The sequence below is a fragment of the Grampus griseus genome (assembly GCF_964374135.1).
Source record: "Grampus griseus genome assembly, chromosome: 1".
Classification (NCBI taxonomy): domain Eukaryota; kingdom Metazoa; phylum Chordata; class Mammalia; order Artiodactyla; family Delphinidae; genus Grampus; species Grampus griseus.
In genome coordinates, this window is record NC_139017.1 from 59,898,840 (window position 1) to 59,922,108 (window position 23,269).

General features: G+C 40.6%; 1 protein-coding gene across 1 annotated transcript in view; it reads left to right on the forward strand.

The window, feature by feature from the left end:
* Nucleotides 1–12,981: 12,981 nt before the first annotated feature.
* The window catches only part of RASAL2 (RAS protein activator like 2), a gene marked incomplete at its 5' end in the record, with an annotated part of 384,612 nt that continues 374,324 nt past the window's right edge, over nt 12,982–23,269 (forward strand). The window contains one exon of the mRNA XM_082663871.1: nt 12,982–13,183. Coding sequence (XP_082519997.1) covers nt 12,982–13,183 — 202 coding nt within the window. The remainder of the gene's footprint in view (nt 13,184–23,269) is intronic.

Sequence of the window (23,269 nt, forward strand, 5' to 3'; positions counted from 1 at the left end):
AAGTGAAAGTACAAAGTAATGGGGAAAAACTGGACTATTCAATAAATGGTGCAGGGTCAATTAGCTATCCATACAAGGAAAAATTAGATCCTTCCCACTGTACAGATAAATAAATAACAATTGGATCAAAGACTTCAATGTGAAAGGCAGAATAATAAAGTTTTCAGAAGATAATAGAGCACAATATATTCATTACTTCCAAGTAGGGAAGGTTTTTTAAAATAGTTAATTAATTAAATTTTATTTTTGGCTGCATTGGATCTTCGTTGCTGCGCGCAGGCTTTCTCCAGTTGTGGCGAGCAGGGGCTACTCTTTGTTGCGGTGCGCGGGCTTCTCGTTCAGGTAGCTTCTCTTGCTGTGGAGCACAGACTCTAGGTGCACAGGCTTCAGTAGTTGTGGCTCACGGGCTTTGTTGCTCCGTGGCATGTGGGATCTTCCTGGACCAGGGATCGAACCCGTTCTCCCCTGCACTGGCAGCGAGATTTTTAACCACTGCTCCACCAGGGAAGTCCCGGGGAGGCTTTTTCAAGGCGTGAAAAACAAACCATAAACAAACAAAAAAGATAAATTAAAATTTCTATTGAGAAAGACATCATAAACAATGTTAAGAGACAAGACTAAGAGAAAATACTTGCAAATCAAATAACTGACAAAAGATTAGGGCACAGTGTATAAAGAGAACCTTATAAGTCAATAAGAAACAGACCAAAATGCAATAGAAAAATACCTGTCAATAACTGTGAATAGGCAATTCAGAGACATGAAATCCAAATTGCCAATAACATATAAAAAGATGCTTAACCTCTCTAGAGGAAAATGTAAATGTAAAATTTGACTGTTTTTCATACATATGAGAATGGCACAAATTTAAAATCTGATAATATTTTGGCAAGAATGTGAAATTAGAAACCCTCATACTCTGCTAATGAGAAAGTAAATTGGTACAACTACTGTGGAAAGCAATTTGCCAATATTTTACAGAGTGAAATCAGTGTGTACCCTAATACACAGCAATTCAATTTCTGGACATATATCTAGAGGCACACTTATACATACATATGCACAAGGAGAATTGCCTTAAGGATGGTTACTGCTTTATTGTTTGCAATCACAAAAATTTGGAAACAACCATCAGTAGCAGAATGTATAAATTAATATTGGAATATTTATACAATACAAAGCTACACAGCAGTTAAAATGAATGGACTAGATCCATGAGTATCAATGTAGATAAATCTTAAAAACACAATACTGAATGCAAAAAGTAAATTTCAGTATGTATTCTGTATATGTAAGTTTCATGGAGTCACAAAAGACAAATTCAATAGGAAAAATTATCAAGAGATTTGCATACACACATACTATATTTGGTTTATCACATATCTGTCCATCTATCCACCCATGAACACATCTTATTTTAGTGCATGCACTTTAAAGAAAGTTGCAGACATCAGCGCATTTCATAGGTCAGGAGCTTTTTGATTAAATGGGAGAGATGAACATATAAACTGAGGGAAGAAGCCCTCAATGCTGAAAGTGTGGTTGAAAGAAAAAAAGAAAGAAGATAATTGTTGAGGCTGAAAGAGGTGGGAGAGTTTGACTTTTGAAAAAGAGGAGGGACCACTCATTCTCTGAGACTGAAGGAAAAGATGGTGGTGCGGTGGAGATGTTGAAGGAGATCTTTCTCGGTGGCCTCAATTTTTCTCCTTGATATGGGCGGCAGAAATATTTTGAGAATGAGAATTGGGAGTTGACTAGGTCCTGAGGAGAGAGACAAAGATTAGTGTGTGTATGTGTGTGTGTGTGTGTGTGTGTGTGTATAATTAAACCATGCCACGCATCTTGCAGGATCTCAGTTCCCCCGACCAGGGATTGAACCTGGGCCATGGCAGTGAAAGCACCGAATCCTAACCACTAGACCACCAGGGAACTCCTAAGATTAGGTATATTTACTGGAGAGAATGGGAGAGGGAATTGATCAAAAATAAGTTAAGGGATTGATGGAGTCTCTGAGTGCCCGGATGAGCTTGAATCTGTAGCAAAGCAAGGCTCTAGGTTATGTGATTTTCTCCAGCTCTCAGCTGTTTGAGAAGGAGAAGCAGAAAGAAGCAGACTGTAGGAAAGATCTAGAGTTGATGCTGCAGGACAGGGTGCAAGGGAATGGAAAAGACTCGCATGAGAGTATTTCAGAGGAGCAATTCTTAATCCCAAGCAGGGCATGGGACTAAGAGAGTCTAGGAATCAAATAAAGAGATCAACAGATTTGAGTTCTCATGAAGTGGAGAAATGGCCCCTTTGCTGAGCCACAAATTTAGAGAGCTTTTTTCTAACTAGGCTCACTGCTACAACTCCAAACACAGAGACACAATTTGTTCAAGAACAAAGTCTTCATGGCCTCTTTAGAAACTCTGTGGCAGCCCTCACCACATCTCTGCATTTTGACAGAGGCTTTATCCTATTGGGACAACAAAAACTGTGCACCAAAGTGTAATATTTGAAGCCCGTCTCTTTCTCTTCCCTATAATCCTCGTCACTGATTAAAAGAGAAATGCTTCTAGCCACCTATTCTCTTTTACCCTTGTCCTTTTAATGGTTTAGTACTTTCTCACTTTTTCAGCTTATCACTATAAACCCCGTGTTTCTTATTTCTTATACCTATCACTACAAGCCCCTTAATCATCCTTTCCACTGAGTCATATGGATCATTATTCCATTGTAATAAAATACATTCTTATTCTTCTTGGAGGTATGTGCCTCCAAGGTAATTAAGGGAGTTTCCTTCAAGGCTAGGATTTGTCCTGCAAATTCCTCTAGTTGGGGTTGTTCATTTTCTCATACACTTTGTTATGTTGTGCTATAGAGGGAGTTGAGGTGCAGGGGTTGGTATTTGGCTACTTGTAATCCCATTGCTACCTCCAGACCATCACTCTTCAACTCTCATGTAAAAGTTCAACCTTCTCTTAAGGATGATCACTACCCTCTCCTCCTCCCTGCCTCTAACCACCTTCAGGTTGCTTCCTTTCATTCCTCAAAGACTTTGAGACTTAACTCACAGTCGTCCTCTTTATCCCACCTCCTACCCCCATCCTAAAAGTTCAATAACTTAGCTTCCTAATTTTTGTACCTCCTTAACACTTGCAACCTTCTTTTCCACTCTACTTCAGTTATCTACTTCTCAGGACCACATTCTATATCTTGTCATCACTCAGACATTACACCCCAGCAACGTTGAACGGCAGTACCCACTTTCTGACTACTAGCTTCTAACTTCTAGCTCCTCCCTAGTTGTCTTGTAAGGATGTCCTGTTACAGACCAAGTGGAAAATGATCCAAAAAAACTTTCCAGAGTTCTTATTCTCAAAAGCAATCCACCCTGATCAATAATGGTAAGACATTTCGGGAGGTATGACCATGTTAATCCATATTTAGATGACAGCCTTCTAGGGATATATATATATATATATATATTTTTTTTTTTTTTTTGTGGTACGCGGGCCTCTCACTGCTGTTGCCTCTCCCGTTGCGCAGCACAGGCCCCGTGGCCATGGCTCACGGGCCTAGCCACTCCGCGGCATGTGGGATCTTCCCGGACTGGGGCACGAACCCGTGTCCCCTGCATCGGCAGGCGGACTCTCAACAACTGCGCCACCAGGGAAGCCCTAGGGATATATTTTAGGTCTTTTTTGGTCTTTACTCACAAGAGTCATTTTAAATAGGCTCCAACTATTATAACCGATGTCTTAACACCTTTATTAAACTAGAGGCAAAATGAAAATGGGCCAGTGTAGCCTCCACATGTTGACAAATGGTGATAGTATTGCTGTCAGGATAACATAAGGACAGCAAAATCATTTAAAAAATCACCACTCTAGAATCATTTGGCTTTGATTTTTTAAATCGCATTTTTGGGGACTCATTAGAACAAAAATGCTAAGGAAAGGGTCATTTTCTTTAGCTAGGCTGAAGTAATTTAGTGTTTCTATAGCTACTAGAAAAACACAGAAATTAATTTGCTAAAGATTACCCCCTTCATAGATTGTGTTAGTTAATAGATGGTTGGTACTGTATGTTCCAGGCAGAGCTGGAAAAGATACGGTGTTTAGAGCGCTGGCAAAAGCAGGAGTACACAAAAACACACACACAAATTTTAAGAGTTCGATACTTGCCATTTCTAAAACAGGCTCTGTAGTGGTCATCACTGAAAAAAAATCAGCACCTTGTTGCTCTCTCTGACACTTTGCAATGTTTTCATTTTAATTACATGGTATGCAGTAGGGCCCTTTATTATTTTCAGTGCTTAGGATCTCAAAAGGTTTCAATGAGGCCCTGATGTTGGTGGTCCTTGTGGCTCCATCTGAGTGTTTTTATTCTTTTTGCGTTCCTGCAGCTGAATGCTGAGGCAAGGTTATTATTCTGGAGGAGGTTGTACAGAAAAGAAATGACTGGCGGAGCTCTGTTTGGCCTGTTCTGCTGGTTTCCCAAACGATACTGTCATCGGTTGGTACAAACAGTGACTTTCTCTTAGGGCAACAAGGGCCAGGTATAAAAGGGTGCTCACAAACCCCCAGAAGATACCTAAGTTTTTCTTGGTACGGATGAATGTCTAAGATCCAGCAGTTTCTAATTTATAATCACAGTCAAATGTTGCTGTGAGGAGAGTCAGTGTTCCTTCAGTTCTCTACCTCAACCTCAGTTTCCCGTTTAGAATACTCACTTCCTTTCCACCTGACCTGCTTCCAAACTTGACTCATGCCACAGCTTTGGTTTTCATCCAACTCTTTCTACCCAGAATGCAGCAGAATGAATGGCAGCCACCCAACCACTTGAGGCTCGCTGTCCTAGGCTCTTGAATAAAAAGACAGAAAGTAGAGAAATAGTTCCTTTGAAATACAGACCCCTTCTAGGGAGTAGGGAATCTATTTTCTTCCTTTGCATAGGATTCTGCTTAAGACTCAGGATGCAGGATGCTCTCTTGATGGGGGACAGACAAGGCTGAAAAGAGGGACATACTGAGCAATGAGGAACAGCTGAGAGCTACAAAGATAGGGCTGTGCTCATGTATAAATAGAAATGTTGCTGCTACCCTGATGAATCAGACCAGATGTTTCTCTGATGTCTCTGTTTGGTCCTTTGGTTTATAAAAAAAAAGTATAATTTTGCTAAAATTATATGTGGGGCCAGGAATGTGGCACAAATGCTTTAAGCTTAAATAATACGTAAAAGAACAAAATTACGTTACTGAAGAAAACTGTATCAACAAGAAAAACCTCCATTTAGAGAAGGACAGAAAAGAGCAGGAAGGAAACAATCTGTTGATGGAGTTGATGAATTAAGATTCAGGAGATCGGAATTCTAATCCTTCCTCTGTCACTAGGTGTATGACCTTGGGCAAGCCAGGTCATTTTCTTGGGTCTAGCTCTATTTATATTTATTTTTAAAAAATGTTCATTGCAGTATAGTTGATTTACAATGTTGTGTCAGTTTCTGCTGTACAGCAAAGTGAACCAGCTATACATATACATATATCCACTCCCTTTCATATTCTTTTCCCATATAGGTCATTACAGTGTATGAAGAAGAGTTCCCTGTGCTACACATCAGGTCCTTATTAGTCATCCATTTTATATACAGTTGTGTGTATATGTCAATCCCAACCTCCTAATTCATCCCTCCCCCTCCTTTCCTCTCCTGGCAACCACAAGACTGCTCTCTATCTGTGACTCTATTTCTGTTGGTATATATATATTTTTTTAAATGGGGGACGGGCAGGGTGAGAATGGGGTTTCATGGACAGGTTCATTAAATTGACTTTTTTAGGTGTTTTTGCAGCCCTAAACATCTATGAACCCAACCATTTTTCTTTTTCAGTTTAGTTTCTTGTTTCCTGGCTTCTAGTTTCATTGAGGGGTTGGTATGTGAAAGACAAGGTAGGGCGTAAACATGAATTAACACAAGGCCTTTGTCCTCAAGATGCTTATAACATACTAGCAGATATTAGAGTTACACAAAATACTATAAACTGTGATTGATTCCAGAGGCAGACATGAACAAATGCCATGGGAACTCAGAGGAAGAAGAGATCACTGCCAGCTTGGACGATAAGAAATAACTTGCTGGAGGAGGACAGCCGCATTTGATGGGGGAGGGGGTGGGAGCTTGAAAGTTGGTGAGTTTTTAGCAGGCAAAGGTAGAGAAAAGGACATTCCCGATATAAGAAACAAGAGGAGGCAAGGGGCAAGAAAAGTGCTGGATGTATTTGGGGAACATGAGCCATTTGGGGTGGCTGAGCATAGGCTATGAGTCAGGTAGCAATGATGGTTTGGGACCACACTGGGGAGGCCCCCCTTTTTTTTTTTTTAAAGAAGATGTTGGGGGTAGGAGTTTATTAATTAATTAATTTATTTTTATTTATTTATTTATTTTTATTTATAATTATTTATAATTTATTTATTTTTATTTTGGCTGTGTTGGGTCTTCATTTCTGTGCGAGGGCTTTCTCTAGTTGTGGCGAGCGGGGGCCACTCTTCATCGCGGTGCGCGGGCCTCTCACTATCGTGGCCTCTCTTGTTGCGGAGCACAGGCTCCAGATGTGCAGGCTCAGTAGTTGTGGCTCATGGGCCCAGTTGCTCCGCGGCATGTGGGATCCTCCCAGACCAGGGCTCGAACCCGTGTCCCCTACATTAGCAGGCAGATTCTCAACCACTGCACCACCAGGGAAGCCCTGGGGGGGTCCTTTTAATCTTAGTAGAGCATGCATTTTACTTAGTAGGCAGCGGGGAGCTGTCTTTCTGAACTTGGATGTGACCTGGCCTGAACTGTGCTTTAGGATAATTCACCTACAGCAAAGTGTAGGATGAACTGGAAGTGGAAAGGTCTCAGGGGAAGGAGGACAGCTAAAAACCCAATGCATAATCTTGGTGAAAGCTAACCAAGCCTGAGCTAGGATGGTGTCAGTGGGAATGGAAAGCATTTCAAATGGCTTGGATTTATGCAAGCTAGGGAGGGAGGAGGGTACTCAAAGGTAACTCCGTGTTTAAGCAAGTCAGTGGTAGAACCTACTAGTTCTACTAACATAAAAAGGAAATTCAAGAAGAGAAGAGTGTTTGGGTGGGGGAAAGGGGGAAAAAATTCACTTTCCATGCACTGAATTTGAAGCACAGGAAGCATGCGTAGCTTAGTGGAGGTGTTCAACAGTCACAAACTTCTCCTGACTGGACCTCAGTACTGTGGATGGGGCTGGAGATGGGTATCTTGGAGTCAACATTATCTAAGTGAAAGAGCTGAAATCCTCAAAGTGAAAAGATCACCAAGGAATTGGAGAGTGAGGCAGGAAGAAGACGGACAACAGGGTCTTGAGAAATGTCTAAATTCTTCCATTATGATGAACTGGGCATGGCCAATGTTACAGAATATAATCAAGAGAGTGCCACATCATTGTGTCCAAGGGGAAAGGGAATATTGAAAGGGAGTGGCTGGTGAACCACAGTTGCATTACTGCTTGGGAGATTAAGGGTTTGGAGCTAGTGTCTAGATTACCTAGAAGGAACTGGCTATTAAGAAAATAGTTAAGAGCATTTGTGATGATGGAGCCTCTTATGTATGTGTTTTCTGACAGATGAACAGATGAGAAAATTGGACATGTACCTGGTCCTCAGACTGACAGCCAAGATTGCAAATCCTCATCTCTCCTTTATATTGAAAATGTGTACTTAGAACCCAAAACTGCTTTCTTTCTTTTGGAAATCTCAGATTATTACCAGCCTTTGTTTTTCAGACTATGACCAGGGAATTTATTATCTTTTCTCCTCCAGAGTTCCCCAACTTTTAGTTCCCTCTGGTCCTGGGTTTTGGGTCAGATTCTTAGAGTTGAATTCCATTGACAATAAATATGTAGATCACCTCTGGGAGCTTGGTGTCAGAAGCTCTAGAGGGAGGAAAAAGGAGGAGAGAGTAGGGCAGGCAGGGAAATGAGACTTTATTGTATTTCACACACAAAGGCCTGTTTGCAAACTACAATGTAAACTAGACTTTAACAGCAAAGGATTTATCTTCACTTTAAAATCTGGGATTTCACCAGGCAGATAACACTGGTATAAATCCAAGTAGGATTAACTGCCTCCCAGCAATGCCGATTGGTTTAACACTTTTGTTCATTTTATTTTTCTTCAATATTTTTCTTAAGTGATAATAATTTACAAAAACCATGAAATGTTTACTTTTGGCTCCACAACTGTTAGAACAATTCTACCTACCAAAGGGGGGAAACCCCTTAAGGAATCCAGATCCATCAGTGAATTAAAAAATTAGGAAACTGGGGTTTTAATCTATGAACTAGCTATGTTACTTTACGTAGGTTGCTTAATACAATTCTATGCTTCAAGTTTTTTCATTGGCTAAATGATGATTTTAAAAAACACTGGTTAGGCTTATCTCACAGAATTATTGTTCAGGTTGTGAAAGTATTTTCTCTTTAAATTATAAACATTAGATACATTCCAGACATACTGTTACTTAAGCAACTAGATAACCACTGAAGCCAGTCTGGGGTCAGAACGGGGAAGTGAAGGAAGAACTGGGATTTGGGGAAACTGGATGCAGAAAGTAGGATTACTGGGGATTGGCAGAAGCTTTTTTCTTCAGCTCAACAATGAATGACGCTAATGAGAGAGCAAGCTAGGAAAAAGAAAAAAAAACCCACTGTGAATGTTTCATACACCACTCCTAATGCTGCTTTGAAATAACTGCTTGGGTAAATAAATTCCTTATATAGTGACTAATAAAGAGATGCCCAAATTTGTACATCTGATGCCCATTATTCCCTTGCTCTCTGACTTCTTTCTTTCTTCTTATTCTTTTTTTTTTTTTAATATTTATTTATTTATTTTCGGCTGTGTTGGGTCTTTGCAGCCGCTTGCTGGAGCTTTAGTTGTGGCACGTGGGCTTCTCTCCAGTTGTGGTACGTGGGCTTAGTTGCCCGCGGCATGTGGGATCTCAGTTCCCCGACCAGAGATTGAAATAAGCGTTGAAGATGGATTCTTCATTTTTTTAAATTTTTGGCTGCATTGGGTCTTCGTTGCTGCGTGCAGGCTTTCTCTAGTTGCGGTGCACGGGCTTCTCATTGAGGTGGCCTCTCTTGTTGCAGAGCACGGGCTCTAGGCACGCGGGCTTCAGTAGTTGTGGCACGCGGGCTCAGTAGTTGTGGTGCACGGGCTTAGTTGCTCCGCAGCATGTGGGATCTGCCCGGACCAGGGCTCTAACCTGTGTCCCCTGCATTGGCAGGCAGATTCTTTTTTTTTTTTTCAGTGCCCATACATGCATTTATTATCATTATTTTTTTTAACATCTTTATTGGAGTATAATTGCTTTACAATGGTGTATCAGTTTCTGCTTTATAACAAAGTGAATCAGTCATACATATACATATGTTCCCATATCTCTTCCTTTTTGTGTCTCCCTCCCTCCCACCCTCCCTATCCCACTGCTCTAGGTGGTCACAAAGCACCGAGCTGATCTCCCTGTGCTATGCAGCTGCTTCCCACCAGCTAGCTATTTTACGTTTGGTAGTGTATATATGTCCATGCCACTCTCTCACTTCTTCCCAGCTTACCCTTCCCCCTCCCCATATCCTCAAGTCCATTCTCTAGTAGGTGTCTTTATTCCCGTCTTGCCCTTAGGTTCTTCATGACTTTTTTTTTTCTTCTTAGATTCCATATATATGTGTTAGCATAAGGTATTTGTTTTTCTCTTTCTGACTTACTTCAATCTGTATGACAGACTCTAGGTCCATCCATCTCACTACAAATAACTCAATTGCGTTTCTTTTTATGGCTGAGTAATATTCCATTGTATATATGTGCCACATCTTCTTTATCCATTCATCTGTTGATGGACACTTAGGTTGCTTCCATGTCCTGGCTATTGTAAATAGAGCTGCAATTAACATTTTGGTACATGACTCTTTTTGAATTATGGTTTTCTCAGGGTATATGCCCAGCAGTAGGATTGCTGGGTCATATGGTAGTTCTATTTTTAGTTTTTTAAGGAACCTCCATACTGTTCTCCATAGTGGCTGTATCAATTTACATTCCCACCAACAGTGCAAGAGGGTTCCCTTTTCTCCACACCCTCTCCAGCATTGTTTCTAGATTTTTTGATGATGGCCATTCTGACTGGTGTGAGATGATATCCCATTGTAGTTTTGATTTGCATTTCTCTAATGATTAATGATGTTGGGCATTCTTTCATGTGTTTGTTGGCAATCTGTATATCTTCTTTGGAGAAATGTCTATTTAGGTCTTCTGCCCATTTTTGGATTGGGTTGTTTGTTTCTTTGATATTGAGCTGCATGAGCTGCTTGTAAATTTTGGAGATTAATCCTTTGTCAGTTGCTTCATTTGCAAATATTTTCTCCCATTCTGCGGGTTGTCTTTTGGTCTTGTTTATGGTTTCCTTTGCTGTGCAAAAGCTTTGAAGTTTCATTAGGTCCCATTTGTTTATTTTTGTTGTTATTTCCATTTCTCTAGCAGGTGGGTCAAAAAGGATCTTGCTGTGATTTATGTCATAGAGTGTTCTGCCTATGTTTTCCTCTAAGAGTTTGATAGTGTCTGGTCTTACATTTAGGTCTTTAATCCATTTTGAGTTTAGTTTTGTGTATGGTGTTAGGGAGTGTTCTAATTTCATACTTTTACATGTACCTGTCCAGTTTTCCCAGCACCACTGGCAGGCAGATTCTTAACCACTGGACCACCAGGGAAGTCCCTGACTTCTGTTACCATGACTTCAACAGTAATTTAGTGTAAGTAAAAATGCTCTAGCTCTATTCAGTGCAGGGCTCTAAATCTCTAGCTTCAACACTTTCTTTTGTCCAAACACTGAGGGATACGATGGTTAGACTTGGAAGTCTGACTATGGTGTCAGATAGTAAGAAATCAGGGTTCTAGATACTGGAAATGATCACTTCAATACATCACCAAGCCACATATCAACAAGTTTAATCACAAAAGGTTTTTGAGGGAAAGAAGTTGAAGTAACCAATATCATTGAAGCATTGCAGACCTATCTGTATTGGTGGTTGATTTGCCAGGTAACATGGCTGTTCCTCAGTTTTCTCACCTGTTAAACAGGAGGCAGGATGAGATTCTCTCTAAGGTTACTTCCTGTTGTGAAATACTATTACTCTAAATAACAGTTTAGAGAAAATTACAAAACGCCTCCTCATACCTCTTGATAAGCCCAAACAATACAGAAAACAAAAATGTCCCCTTGTAGACCCGTCTCTTTGTGCCAAGTAGGGAGAAACGGGGGACAAACACTAAACACCCCCCCCAAAAGGAGTTTAAAAAAAAACAACAACGCAATGTATACTTATGGAACCCTTGCTAGGTTTTATGCAGCCATGTTCAAGAAACATTGTTGGAGACCTACTATGTGCAAGACACTGTTTGTTACTTTTCAATTTTAAAATCATAATTATTACTTTTCCAGCAACTCAAATCTGAACTGGTGAATATTGCCTTGGGTGGGCGTAAAATTAAACCCAAGGTCAAGGGAGACAGTCTACAGATAGACCAAAAATAAAACGCAAGTGACATCATTAGCGACCTCGGTAAAAAAGCCAACATATTGCACAAAGATCGAAGGCAAAAAAAGAGAAACACGTTTGGTTAATACTAGGCTTTTGAGAGCATTTCATGTGTTTGCGAGGCCCGTCCATCCATCCACACCACACTTCTTAACCATGCTATTCTAAACCGATGACAAATCCAGCTTTAGTGCGGACAGGTCGCAGAGCGCGGTCCCCACACAATCCCACAATCCCAGACCCCGCTGCCAACTCTCCTCTCCGGGAAGGAAGGAAGCTTTTCCCCCAGGGTGACTGTAAAATAAAGCAGCATCTCCAATCTCTCCGTCCAATGAGAAAGAAATGTTGGTCCAAATAAATAAAGACATAAATGCATACATACAAGGAAAAGGGTGGGAAAAGGGGAAAGGGAAGCTCTTTTCCTTTCTTTTTAAATTTCCCGCACCCTTTTTCCACCCCGCCTCTCCACGCCGGCTCCACTTCAAGAAGCAGCTGGGAAGACTGGTAGACCGGGAAACGCACTGCAGGGCGGTGGCGGAGAGGGTATTTGCAAAGTAGGCGGGACTGGCTGGATGAATAACTCGGGGTCCGATTTCTCCTGCCTTCGGCGGCAGTTCCTCCTCCGCTTCGTTACTCTACTGCACACGCGGCTTGGCTCTCGGCCCTCGATTACTCCGGCCTATCACCCTGGGATGCCGCCTGCCGCCGCCACAGCCGCGGCAGCCGGGCTTGTGGGATCCGCCGCGGAGTCGGAGCCGGACCCCGAGCAGCGGAGAGAGCCTTGGCCTGAGAGTTAGAGGGGCGGGCCGGCTCATTCCTGGGGTGGGTGCTGAGGACTGGCGGGCGAGAACCCGGGGCTACCGCCTTCCCCGCCCCCCCCACCCAGGGGTGAGGGAGTGGACACTCGGAGCCCCTGAGGCGGCGGCGGCGGCGGCGGGAGCCGGTCAAAGGGGGCGGCCCCTGGCGGCGACGCCCCCAGCCCAGCCCTGTCTGGCCCCACTCCATCCCCAGCCCCGGCCGGATCGGCCCGCGGGTGACGCCGGCTGGGGCACAGAAAGGCGGCTCCGAGGGGGCGGGCGGGCGAGCCGCCCCTCCCGGGTCTTTCCACGTCCCCTCCCGGGAGGGACCCATACCTGAGCCCGGACCCACCCCCACCCGGGGCCACGCTGGATCCGCCTCCCGGGCTGGGTCCCGCCCTCCGGCTGCAGGTGGGCAGCAGCGCCCGAGCCGCGGGCAGTGGGCGGCGGGGAAGGAGGTGAGCCGCGTCCGCGCCGGCTGCCTCTCGGGTCCTTGCCCCCGCTGCTGCGCTCTCCTCCTCCCCTTCCCGCAGGCAGGGCGCGGAGCTGCGCGCCCGCCCCGCCGCCGCCGCCGCCGCCGCCGCCTTGTCCCTCAGGGGCACCATGGAGCTCTCCCTGTCGTCCGGAGGAGCCGCGGAGGCGCTCTCCTGGCCGGAGATGTTCCCGGGACTGGAGTCCGACTCGCCGCTCCCCCCGGAGGAGCTGGACGCTGTTGTCCCGGTCAGTGGGGCCGTGGCCGGTGGCATGTTGGATCGGATCCTTCTGGAGTCCGTGTGCCAGCAACAGAGCTGGGTCCGGGTGTACGGTAAGGACCAAAGGCCGTCTTAGAGGTTGATGTTTTGTGTCTTTGCTCAGGCTGAAATTCATTCCCTGGTCTCAGTCCTGTTCTCAGTCCCCATCCATCCTGTGTCCGTTTCCCACATCCCTTTTGGTCTGGGGTGCATTTTTGACAAGTTTCTCCAGACTAGGACTTGAGGAGAGAGATGTGACTCAGTATGGTCTTTGGACCTTTTCAGGTACCTGCAGTACATTTAAGGTGGAGTTGGGCTATGTAGACTTAATTCTCAGGTGGTGACTTCAGGGGAAGTGTCAGCTGATCTTCAAGAAGAACACACCGTGAAATCAAATGAATGGCGTTTCACTGCTTTCTCTGGAGTGAGGCAAGGCTGGAAACTAAGATATTATGAAACAGCTTAGCAGAGGTTAAGATAATAAAATAAAAATCAGAAGCATTTATTTGGTGGGAACAGTCTAAATCTATAACCTCTTTCTGAACCTCACTCTCCAAAGGCAAGCATTTAGTCCAAGGGGTGTGGATTGTTTCGGATTGCACTATTGTTTCTGGTGCTCTTTGTAAAGTGACTGGGTTGCTACTCAGCAAGTTAAAAAGTGATGAACACACTAAAACTTTCCCTTTCTGCATTCCTAGTAACCACCTCTTTAATTAAAACTGAATGATGAGATTCTATTAGGGCGAGCCTTGTGGCAGCATTAAAACCATGTTGGTCTTGAAAACCCATAGCCCAAGGATTTATAGCCTGGCATTCAGGACTGAGCTGTGGCTTTCCAAAATATTGAAACGTCAAGGTGTTTATCACTTAGCTCACAGGACTATAAAAGACATTAGTAATGTGACTGAGTATAAGATGGCAAATTTGAAGCACCTGAGATCAACACAATGTTAAGATGTTATCCTGCAGTCATGTGCATCTAAACCCGTTAGTGATCAAGTACATTATGTTTTTTTTTTTTTTTCATCCTGAACAGGGTATGTGTTTAGTATTCAAGAGTGACTGTGACTTTGAAGTTGTCTTCCTGGATAGTTCAGTTGATTTCAAGACTTTAAGTCTATCACCATGAGAAAGATCATAGAACTGGGAGTCCAGAGATCTGAATTTTGGTCTCAGTTCTTCCACTACATGGCTATGTGATTTGGAGCAGAGCAGGTCACTTTTTTGACGTCTCATTCCTCTTCTGTAAAATGAGTGGATTGGATTAAATAATCTCTTAATGGTCCTTGTAGTTCTAAAAATCCATCAATTTTTATAACCAATTCTTAATTGTATTTTGCTGGATGTTTATAAATGTTTCTTGATGTTATTTTAATTAACTGAAAGAATTAAAGCAAAGAAGTGGGAGATGATGCAAGGTCACCCAGTTCATTCTCAGCAGATTAAAAACTTTAGTGCCTGATTTTTCCACCCACCTGCTGTTCCTACTTAGCCGATGGTTTATAACAAAGGTTGGTGGGAATCTGAAATTGAGCTTGAATTAGAGTATATTGTGGTTACAACTTTTTCCTATTCTATCCTTTCTGTCCTTATACACTTCTTTTGCATATTGTTTTTTATATGAAGTTAGAGATAGGGCCTTGTTAACTGCAAGAATATGTATATATGACAGTTCAGTATTTCAGTGTCAAACTATTCTGTCTGGATTTTCTAGACTTAGTATTAACTACCTTCTTTGCATATAACTCATAAACCTATGTGCTTGTTTTTGTAGTCCATTCCTAGGGCTAGGTTTGTGTGTATATTCTTAAATATATATTCTCTCTCACACACACATATATAGTGTGCATTTCAAAGCCAATTTGCAGACTTTCTACTGCATTGTAACTTTTTTGTCTTCCCTATCAATTAACCAGAAGTTTTTATTTACTGTTTAGTACTGCTACTTTCCTTCCTCTAAGGCAGCTCATCTTGGGTACTACTTTATTGTCTTTAGTTTGATGTAAATATTCCAAAACTATCTGAATGACTCTTGGCTTTTCTATGTCCTTAGCTAGTTTTTAAGTTGCCTGTTGTATAGCTCTTTGAAGTAAAAAAAATAGAATGTAGAAAATCAATTTGGAAAACAGTTCGTTTTGGTTTTCTTGTTTATTTGTTTTGTGTGTTCAAAATCCTGATTGTTTTGGAACATCAAGGTTCTTTTACACAATTGAAAGAGACTTTGATAAGTGTACTCAAACGTTTTTTAAAGAAATCCAGAAACTAGTCTAGAGCATGCAACTGGGGGTTGAGAACCTGGGTTTTCATTCTGGCCTTGCCACAAATTGTTGTTTAACTTTGGGCAAGTAATTTTAAGTCCATGGGTCTAGGTTTCTACATAAAATGTGGAATCTGGAGTAATTGTATCTATGGTACATTTTAGTTTGAGTTTTCTGATTCTATGGCCTACCCTATTATTTAACCTACAACTGTGCCTCCCAATTCCACCCTGACTCTTGGGGCCAGGCATCAAGCAAGCCTTTAATACATTTAAATCATGACTATCAGGATTCTGGGGAGCACTTTTATCAAAAGGTCAATGAACTGAGTTTTGAAAGAAGGAATGTTGAGGGCAGATGTATATTTGTTTGGAATGTTTTCACAAGATAGGAAGGTGGGAATGGGGATCTCAAATCTAGCTCATTCAGTTTTGAGACCTAACCTGGAATAGACCTGTGGGTTTTAAAGATAAGATGCAAAGTAAGGAGCTGTATTAAGTGCTCCTGGCTTCTGGCTATGGTTTATATCCTCTTCAATATACTTAAGGTTTGAAATCAGTATGCAAACAAACAAGAAGAACAGAAGTAACCCCTCTCCCCAAATATCTTAACAGAAACTTTTATTTTATTTATTTACTTACAGAAACTTTTGGAAACAATATTTTATTAGTTTGCCTCACAAAATTTGAAGACTGGGCACTGTTTTGAGTTTGCTACTAATAGGTCTGGCTCTTTGGTGGATTATACCTATATTCAGAGTTTTGTGTATTGTCATGATTACAAACTTTTTGGAATATGTCCAGAGCTTTATAATATGTAGACCTATATTTAGAACACAAACAAATGCACATTTTTGAGACACAGCCAAGAGAAAATAGTTATGCTGTGCTATTCTTCATTTTCTTTTAGTTGCAAAGTGTTTCATTTGTTTTATTCCAATATTATTATAAGTTGTGCCCATGCCCATCAAGACTATAATATTTTTGACACCAGGGAATCTGTCTGTCTTGTTTATCTCTGTATTCCTATCTTGCCACTCCCTTCATTGTCACAGTGTCTAGCAGATCGATGCCTCCCCCACGGTAAGTCAGTGTGTGCTGAATGTTGATCCATCTGTCCTTTGACCATCCAGATCTCAACCTGACTGACTGTATGGGTGGTAGAGTAGCTTAAACAAAGGCATGCCACAAACAGCTAAATATGGATGCAGAATCCAAGAGCATCAAATGCAGAACATTTTTCAGATATTTATAGCCTCAAAGTGAAGTCAATTGGCTGAAAAAGCTCAGCAGCCCAGCAAAAGGAAACGGGAACGGCAAAGCCAGCCTCACTGTCTCTGCTTTCTGGTAAACAATGAGGACGTTAAAATTAACTACTTTACCATGAATGGATGGTGAGTGAAGGGCACTATTGGGGGAAATTAAAGATACCAGTCTCCAGCAGTGCCCGCATTGGAGCTCTGCACCCATCAGTACAACAGATCTGCAGGTGTATGCACAGATGTGCTTTTAAATAGCTAGAGGGGAAATATAGTTCTCATGATGAAGTGATCACCAAGAAACCATATTGTTTTTAATTTTAATAGTATGGGCAGGACTTATCTAAAATATTCAGTTAATAAAATAACATCAACATTATTGCCTACCATTAAACTAATATATAGCTCATTGTTTATTAATGATTGATAGGGACCTCCTGGAAAATTTCTAAAGGCTGGTACTATTTCAGCAAGCAGAAGAAAAAGGGAATTAATCATACTGCATCAAATATAATACAATTCTAGAAATATGGCAATGGGAATTTGGTAAGAATTTCTCATGAACTGGTTATGAGTTGACAGGGGCAGAAGTCTTATCTGGTTATAGTAAGTAATATTGCTTATACTTCATAAATTAAAACAAAGGATGATTTAATTAAAAAAGTATATTTTATTGCATTTTTAGAGAACATGTTTCTATGTTTACTTAAAATGTTGCAACCAGTAACAAGTCCAGGAAGTTATTTTATTTTGGTCTAGTATGAATTAGTTATGACTAACTCACTGGCCTTATACAGAAAGTTCTTAGCATAATTCACTTTGAATATTCTCAGCAACTCATTCTTTTTTTTAAAAAAATACTTATTATTTTTTAAATTAATTTTATTTTTGGCTGCATTGGGTCTTCGTTATTGCACGTGGGCTTTCTCTAGTTGCGGCGAGCGGGGGCTACTCTTCGTTGCGGTGCGCGGGCTACTCATTGCGGTGGCTTCTCTTGTTGCGGAGCACGGGCTCTAGGTGTGCGGGCTTCAGTAGTTGTAGCATGTGGTCTTCAGTAGTTGTGGCTCGCAGGCTCTAGAGTGCAGGCTCAGTAGTGGCACACTGGCTTAGTTGCTCCGCAGCATGTGATATCTTCCCAGACCAGGGCTTGAACCCATGTCCTCTGCATTGGCAGACGGATTCTTAACCACTGTGTCACCAGGGAAGTCCCGCAAATCACTCATTCTTACACGTCTTACATATGCACCCCATGACTCCTGTTTTGTGGTAACATGTAGATAAGTGAAATTGCTCAACCAAGACTAGAAGTTTTATGTGCTCTAGCTAATTGATTGCCAGAAGAAAATCAGTGACTATGTATTCAGTATATCCCAAAACATGTTCATGTTACTTAAGTGTTTTAATTTCCTCAAATACTATTAATTGAACTTTTACAAATGAGTATTAATGTTTTAGGAATCCTTGGGATCTTAAGCTTGAGTTCAGTACTCAAGGATGGGGACTTCCCTGGCGGTCCAGTGGCTAAGGCTTCAGGCTCTCAATGCAGGGGGGCCCAGGTTCAATCCCTGGTCAGGGAACTAGATCCTGCACTACACAGCTAAAGATCCCACATGCGGCAACTAAGACCCAGCACAGCCAAATAAATAAATAAATATTAAAAAAATATATTTAAGCCCATTCATTAAAAAAGAAATACTCAAGGATGACTTTGAGTGTTGACACATCATTTTCCCATAATCTCCAATACATTTTATACACAGTAGGAGTAGACAGTTCTCCACTGAAATTAAAGAGAACTTCCAAGAAGGCCTAGGTATATACTGTTTATTTTAAATTATATTGATTTCAAATAGCCCTCCTTTTTTTCCTTCAAGAGAAAATTTATGTATCTCATTTAAATAATGTATTCTACTAATGTTTTAGATGGTGGACAATTTCCTTTACAACATCTTAGTATTTTTCTACCCTCTATCATGTTGGTTTATTGCTATTTCATTTTCAGAGAACGAAAATACTTTTGCAGAATAGAAACTATACATCCACAATCCCTTGTCCAAAACTGTTTGGATTAGAGTGTTTCAAAATTCAAAACTTCTGATTTTAGAAAATATGGTATATATAGTGATATAACCCCGCTAGTGGTGTGTGGAGCAACATCAGTCATGTTAATAGTTCTGCAATTAAACAAATGGACATTCATGCTAAGTATTGTTTAACACTATACATAGCATGGTGTCAGTGCAGGTCAGATTTTACTGCTAGAGAAGTTATGAAAAAAGAGTGTTCAGAGCTTTTTGGGTTTAGGAATTGCCGGTATGGAATTGAGGATCTGTACAAATTCTGTGATGTAAATAATATGAAGTTCTAGATTGCCCCTGTTTATCTGAGAATAGTTTGTTTATAAGGATTGCCTTTATCTTCTTCAGATAATAAGATTCAGTGTATGCACTTTAAAAAATGATGTACAGGGCTTCCCTGCTGGCGCAGTGGTTGAGAATCCGCCTGCCGATGCAGGGCACAGGGGTTCGTGCCCCGGTCCGGGAAGATCCCACATGCTGCGGAGCGGCTGGGCCCGTGAGGCATGGCCGCTGAGCCTGCGCGTCCGGAGCCTGTGCTCCGCAACGGGAGAGGCCACGACAATGAGAGGCCCGCGTACCGCAAAAAAAAAAAAAAAAAAAAAAGATGTACAGTTGTATCCTGTTTATGATGAATGAAATAAAATTTTCTGATTTGCTAAGGAAAACAAAAGGGATTCATATGACAAAGTAGGCTTTACTGAGATTACTGAAGAAATGGTAGCAAGGCAGTGGTTTCTTACACTTTATTAGAAAGAAGGATAAGGTAAATTGAAGTGGAGGGTTTATGTAATTGTTTTTAGCAGTTGCTCTCTGGAGTAGCACAAAGTGATTTGATCACCTTTTAAGTAGGTGAACCACAAAAAAGCATTGAACTAATGACTGAGTTAATCCAGAAAAAATTCAGCTGTCTGCTCCCTTGTCCCACCCTATTGGAATAACTTTTAAGTAACTAGAGAGGTGTTCGGTCTTGTTAACCAGGAGGAGGAGTTTGAAGTGTGCTGAGGGCACTCCGCCCTTGGCAGAGGGATAATTGCTCTCTGATGTTTGTTTCTTCCCAAAGGCTATCAAGTGCTTCTCAAGACCTGTTGGTAGAGAACCTTTTACAAGTTTAATGTAGCTGGTTTTCTTGTGGAAGGCAGCCATCAAGAAGTACATGATATGTAAATAGTAGGGAAAAAAAGATGTCCTGAGGCCCAGCTCAATGGGGTTGGAGGGAATACGGTAAACAAAAGAAATAAAAATTGAGCCCTTGAAAGCAAGCATGACAAAACTTCATTTGCTGCCCTGTGACATAGAAGTTATCATCTTCCTATCTCTATCAGCAGGGTTCAGGTGTTAGGAGTCTTGAGTTTTACCTTCCCTTACTCAATGTAGTTACATTAATTGGTTGTCTGTGGCCACTTTGCTCATAAGGGTCCAGTTTAGATCCTGATTGCATTCTTATTCCCCCATAAATTGTCTTCAACTTGGCTCAAGTTCTGTTCATGTTGTGTCATTTACAGTAGGCTTTCTAAAAGTATCCCCTCCCTGCTCCTAAGTCTAAGACATTGGTAACACTTGCAGATACTGTTTGGAAGAGTGAAAATTTAGAGAGGAAAAATTTAACATGAGGCAAGAAAACAGAGTTCAGAAGAATAGTGTGAAGAGTTAAAAAGTGTAAAAAGTTGATAGTCCTAAATATTTTTCAAAATAATCTTTTAAGTTTCCTCATTAAGTAAACTGACTCAGGAAATTTAGCTTCTTCCCAAAATTGGAGACAAATTCCACAGTTTGTCAGGATTAGAACTCTTAACCTCAGATTCCTCAGCCTCCTGTTATAGCTTCTAGATCTTACTGCTTTCCCTTAGGGAGATGGCCTTTCAAAGCTGAAGGTCAGTGAGAAATACCAGATTGTTAGTTTCACAGTCTTTAAGGGAAATGCTGGAAGTACCATTACCTAGGTAACAGAAAACAAAAACGGTCAAAACATCCAGAAAGTAGGAGGATGAGAATAATCTCATAGTGATCCTTAGGAGGTAGATTAGAGGACAGATTAGATCTTTTCCTAAATTCTTTATTCTGCCATTGGAGTGATGTTTTGAGGAAATTTGAATGTTTCATTTATGATCCTTAGAATCCTGGATAATCCTTAGTAGCTTTATACCTCCCTTTTAATTTCTAACCTCTCTGATTCATATTATTAAAAATTTAATACTATTTTCCTAATTATGAATGTAATCCATGCTTAATGTAAAGAATTTGAATTATAGGAAAAGCCAAAGAAAATTAAAATCAGCTATAATTCCACCTCTTAGAGATAATTCTTCCTTTAATATTTTATTCCAGTTTTTTCTGTGTACAGATATACTTGTTTGTACATATTTGGTATCATACTGCATCTATTTTATATCCTGCCTTTTTCTAATAGCATATTTTCTTATGGCTTTGAAAATCTTTAAAATTTTTTCAAATATATTTTTATTTTTAAATGTAATTTTAAAAATAGGAAATACATTTCCTTCTTTCAGAATTCAAAAGGTATAAAAGGATATGTCATGAGGTCTCTCTCACCCCTCCTCCCCACCCCTCACTTGCCATCTGGCAGGCAATCATTTCCCTCCCACACAATGAATAAATGTTGGAAATTTTTGTGTATCCTTCCATACCTATTCCAGGCATATAGAAATAGATAGATAGATAGGTAAAAACTCTGCCAAGAGTGGGATCCAAGAAATGTAGTTTAAAAAAATTCAGGGTTTGGGAATTCCCTGGTGGTCCAGTGGTTAGGACTCTGCACTTTCATTGCCGAGGTCACAGGTTCAATCCCTGGTCAGGGAACTAAAATCCCGCATGGCCAAAAAAAAAAAAAAAAAGGCTGGGTCATTTTTTTGTGAGGTTAATGAAGTGACTGGAACAAACCCCCAAAGGAAGTTGGTTGGGTGTTCTGGGGGTCTGGAGCCAGTTGTTAATTGCTTAGTATCTGAATTGATAGTATCATAGTTTTTACTGTGTATATGCTTTTTTCTCCTTTTTTACAGAATTGTTAACCCATTATAGGAATTGATCTGGAGTTTGTGTTATTCCTCCCTCGCATCTCCCCTCCACACACACTTATTAATATATCTTGGATATATTTTCCTGTCCATTTGTAAAGTGGTTCCTCATTCTTTTTATGGCTGCATAATGCTTGGATGAATCATAATTTAGTAAACCAATCCCCACATTTTGCTGGTGCAAGTGATAGTGCATGAATAATCTTGGATATAAGCCATTTTGCTTGTGTATATCTATAACAAAAATTCATGGAATTGCTAGGTCAAAGATAGATGTATTTGTAATTTTGAAAGATATTCCCAAATTGCTCTTCTTAGGGGTTGTACCTATTTATATTTCTCCAGCAAGGTATGAGAATGCCCATCTCCCCGTACATAGGGAATTATCAAGGATTTTTAATGTGACAATCTAAAAAATTAGTCTTAGTTTAATTTTATTCTTTCAAATCTTATATTACGTGTGATTGAATATCTTACAGAGCCATTTAAATATACCTTTTATTGTGACTGTACATATCTTTTGCCCATTTTTATTGGGTTGTTGGATCTTTTTCTTAGTGATTTGCAGGAACTTTTAGTATATTAAGAGCCCTTTGTCTGCCATGAGTTGCCGGTATTTTCATTTATCTTTTTTTTTCTTTTCCTCTATGAGGAAATTATTTTTATGCAGTTGAATGTATCAATCTTCTTCTTCTTCTTTTTTTTTTTTTTTTTTTGCCACACTGTGTGGCATGCAAGATCTTAGTTCCCTGACCAGGGATTGAACCTGTGTCCCTGCAGTGGAAGCGCAGATTCTTAACCACTGGACTGCCAAGGAAGTCCCGAATGTATCAATCTTATGGCTTTTTGGTTTTATGTCCTAGTTAGAATGGCCTTTCCTATTCTGAGGTTATAAAATAATAATGGTTTGTCTAGTACTTTCTTGTTTTTATTTTTACATTTAAACCTTTGATCCATTTAGAATTCATCCTGGTATAAAGTATGAGATATAGATACAATTTCACTTTTAGAAAGATGGCTTTCCAGTTATCCTAGCACCATTTATTGAATAATTAATTTTCCCCCACTGATTTAAGATGACTCCTTTATCTTTCATTAGATTGCCATATACATTTTGGTTTATTTCAAGATTTTCTATTATGTTCTGTTGGTCTGTCTATGTTCATGTGCCAGTATCACACAGCTTTATTACTGAGGCTTATATGAAAATATAATTTGTTAATGACTAATTGAACGTAACTGATTTAACCATTATCCTATTTTAAACATTAACATTTTTCAAAAATTTTATATTAGCAGTCTATTGATTCTCTTTGTGCATAAGTCTTTGAACTTCTGACTGTTTCCTTAGGCTGAATTCCTAGAAGAGTATGTTTTTAAAGGCCTGAGACTTAGTGCCAAATTTGTGTGACCTTCTTGGAAAGCAGTTCTTGCCACGAGTATATGAAAGTATGGCTCATAATTTTAAGTCCTACTTCTGTATTGCTACTTTCAACATATTGAAGTATGTTTGCATAGATTTCATGTAGTGCCT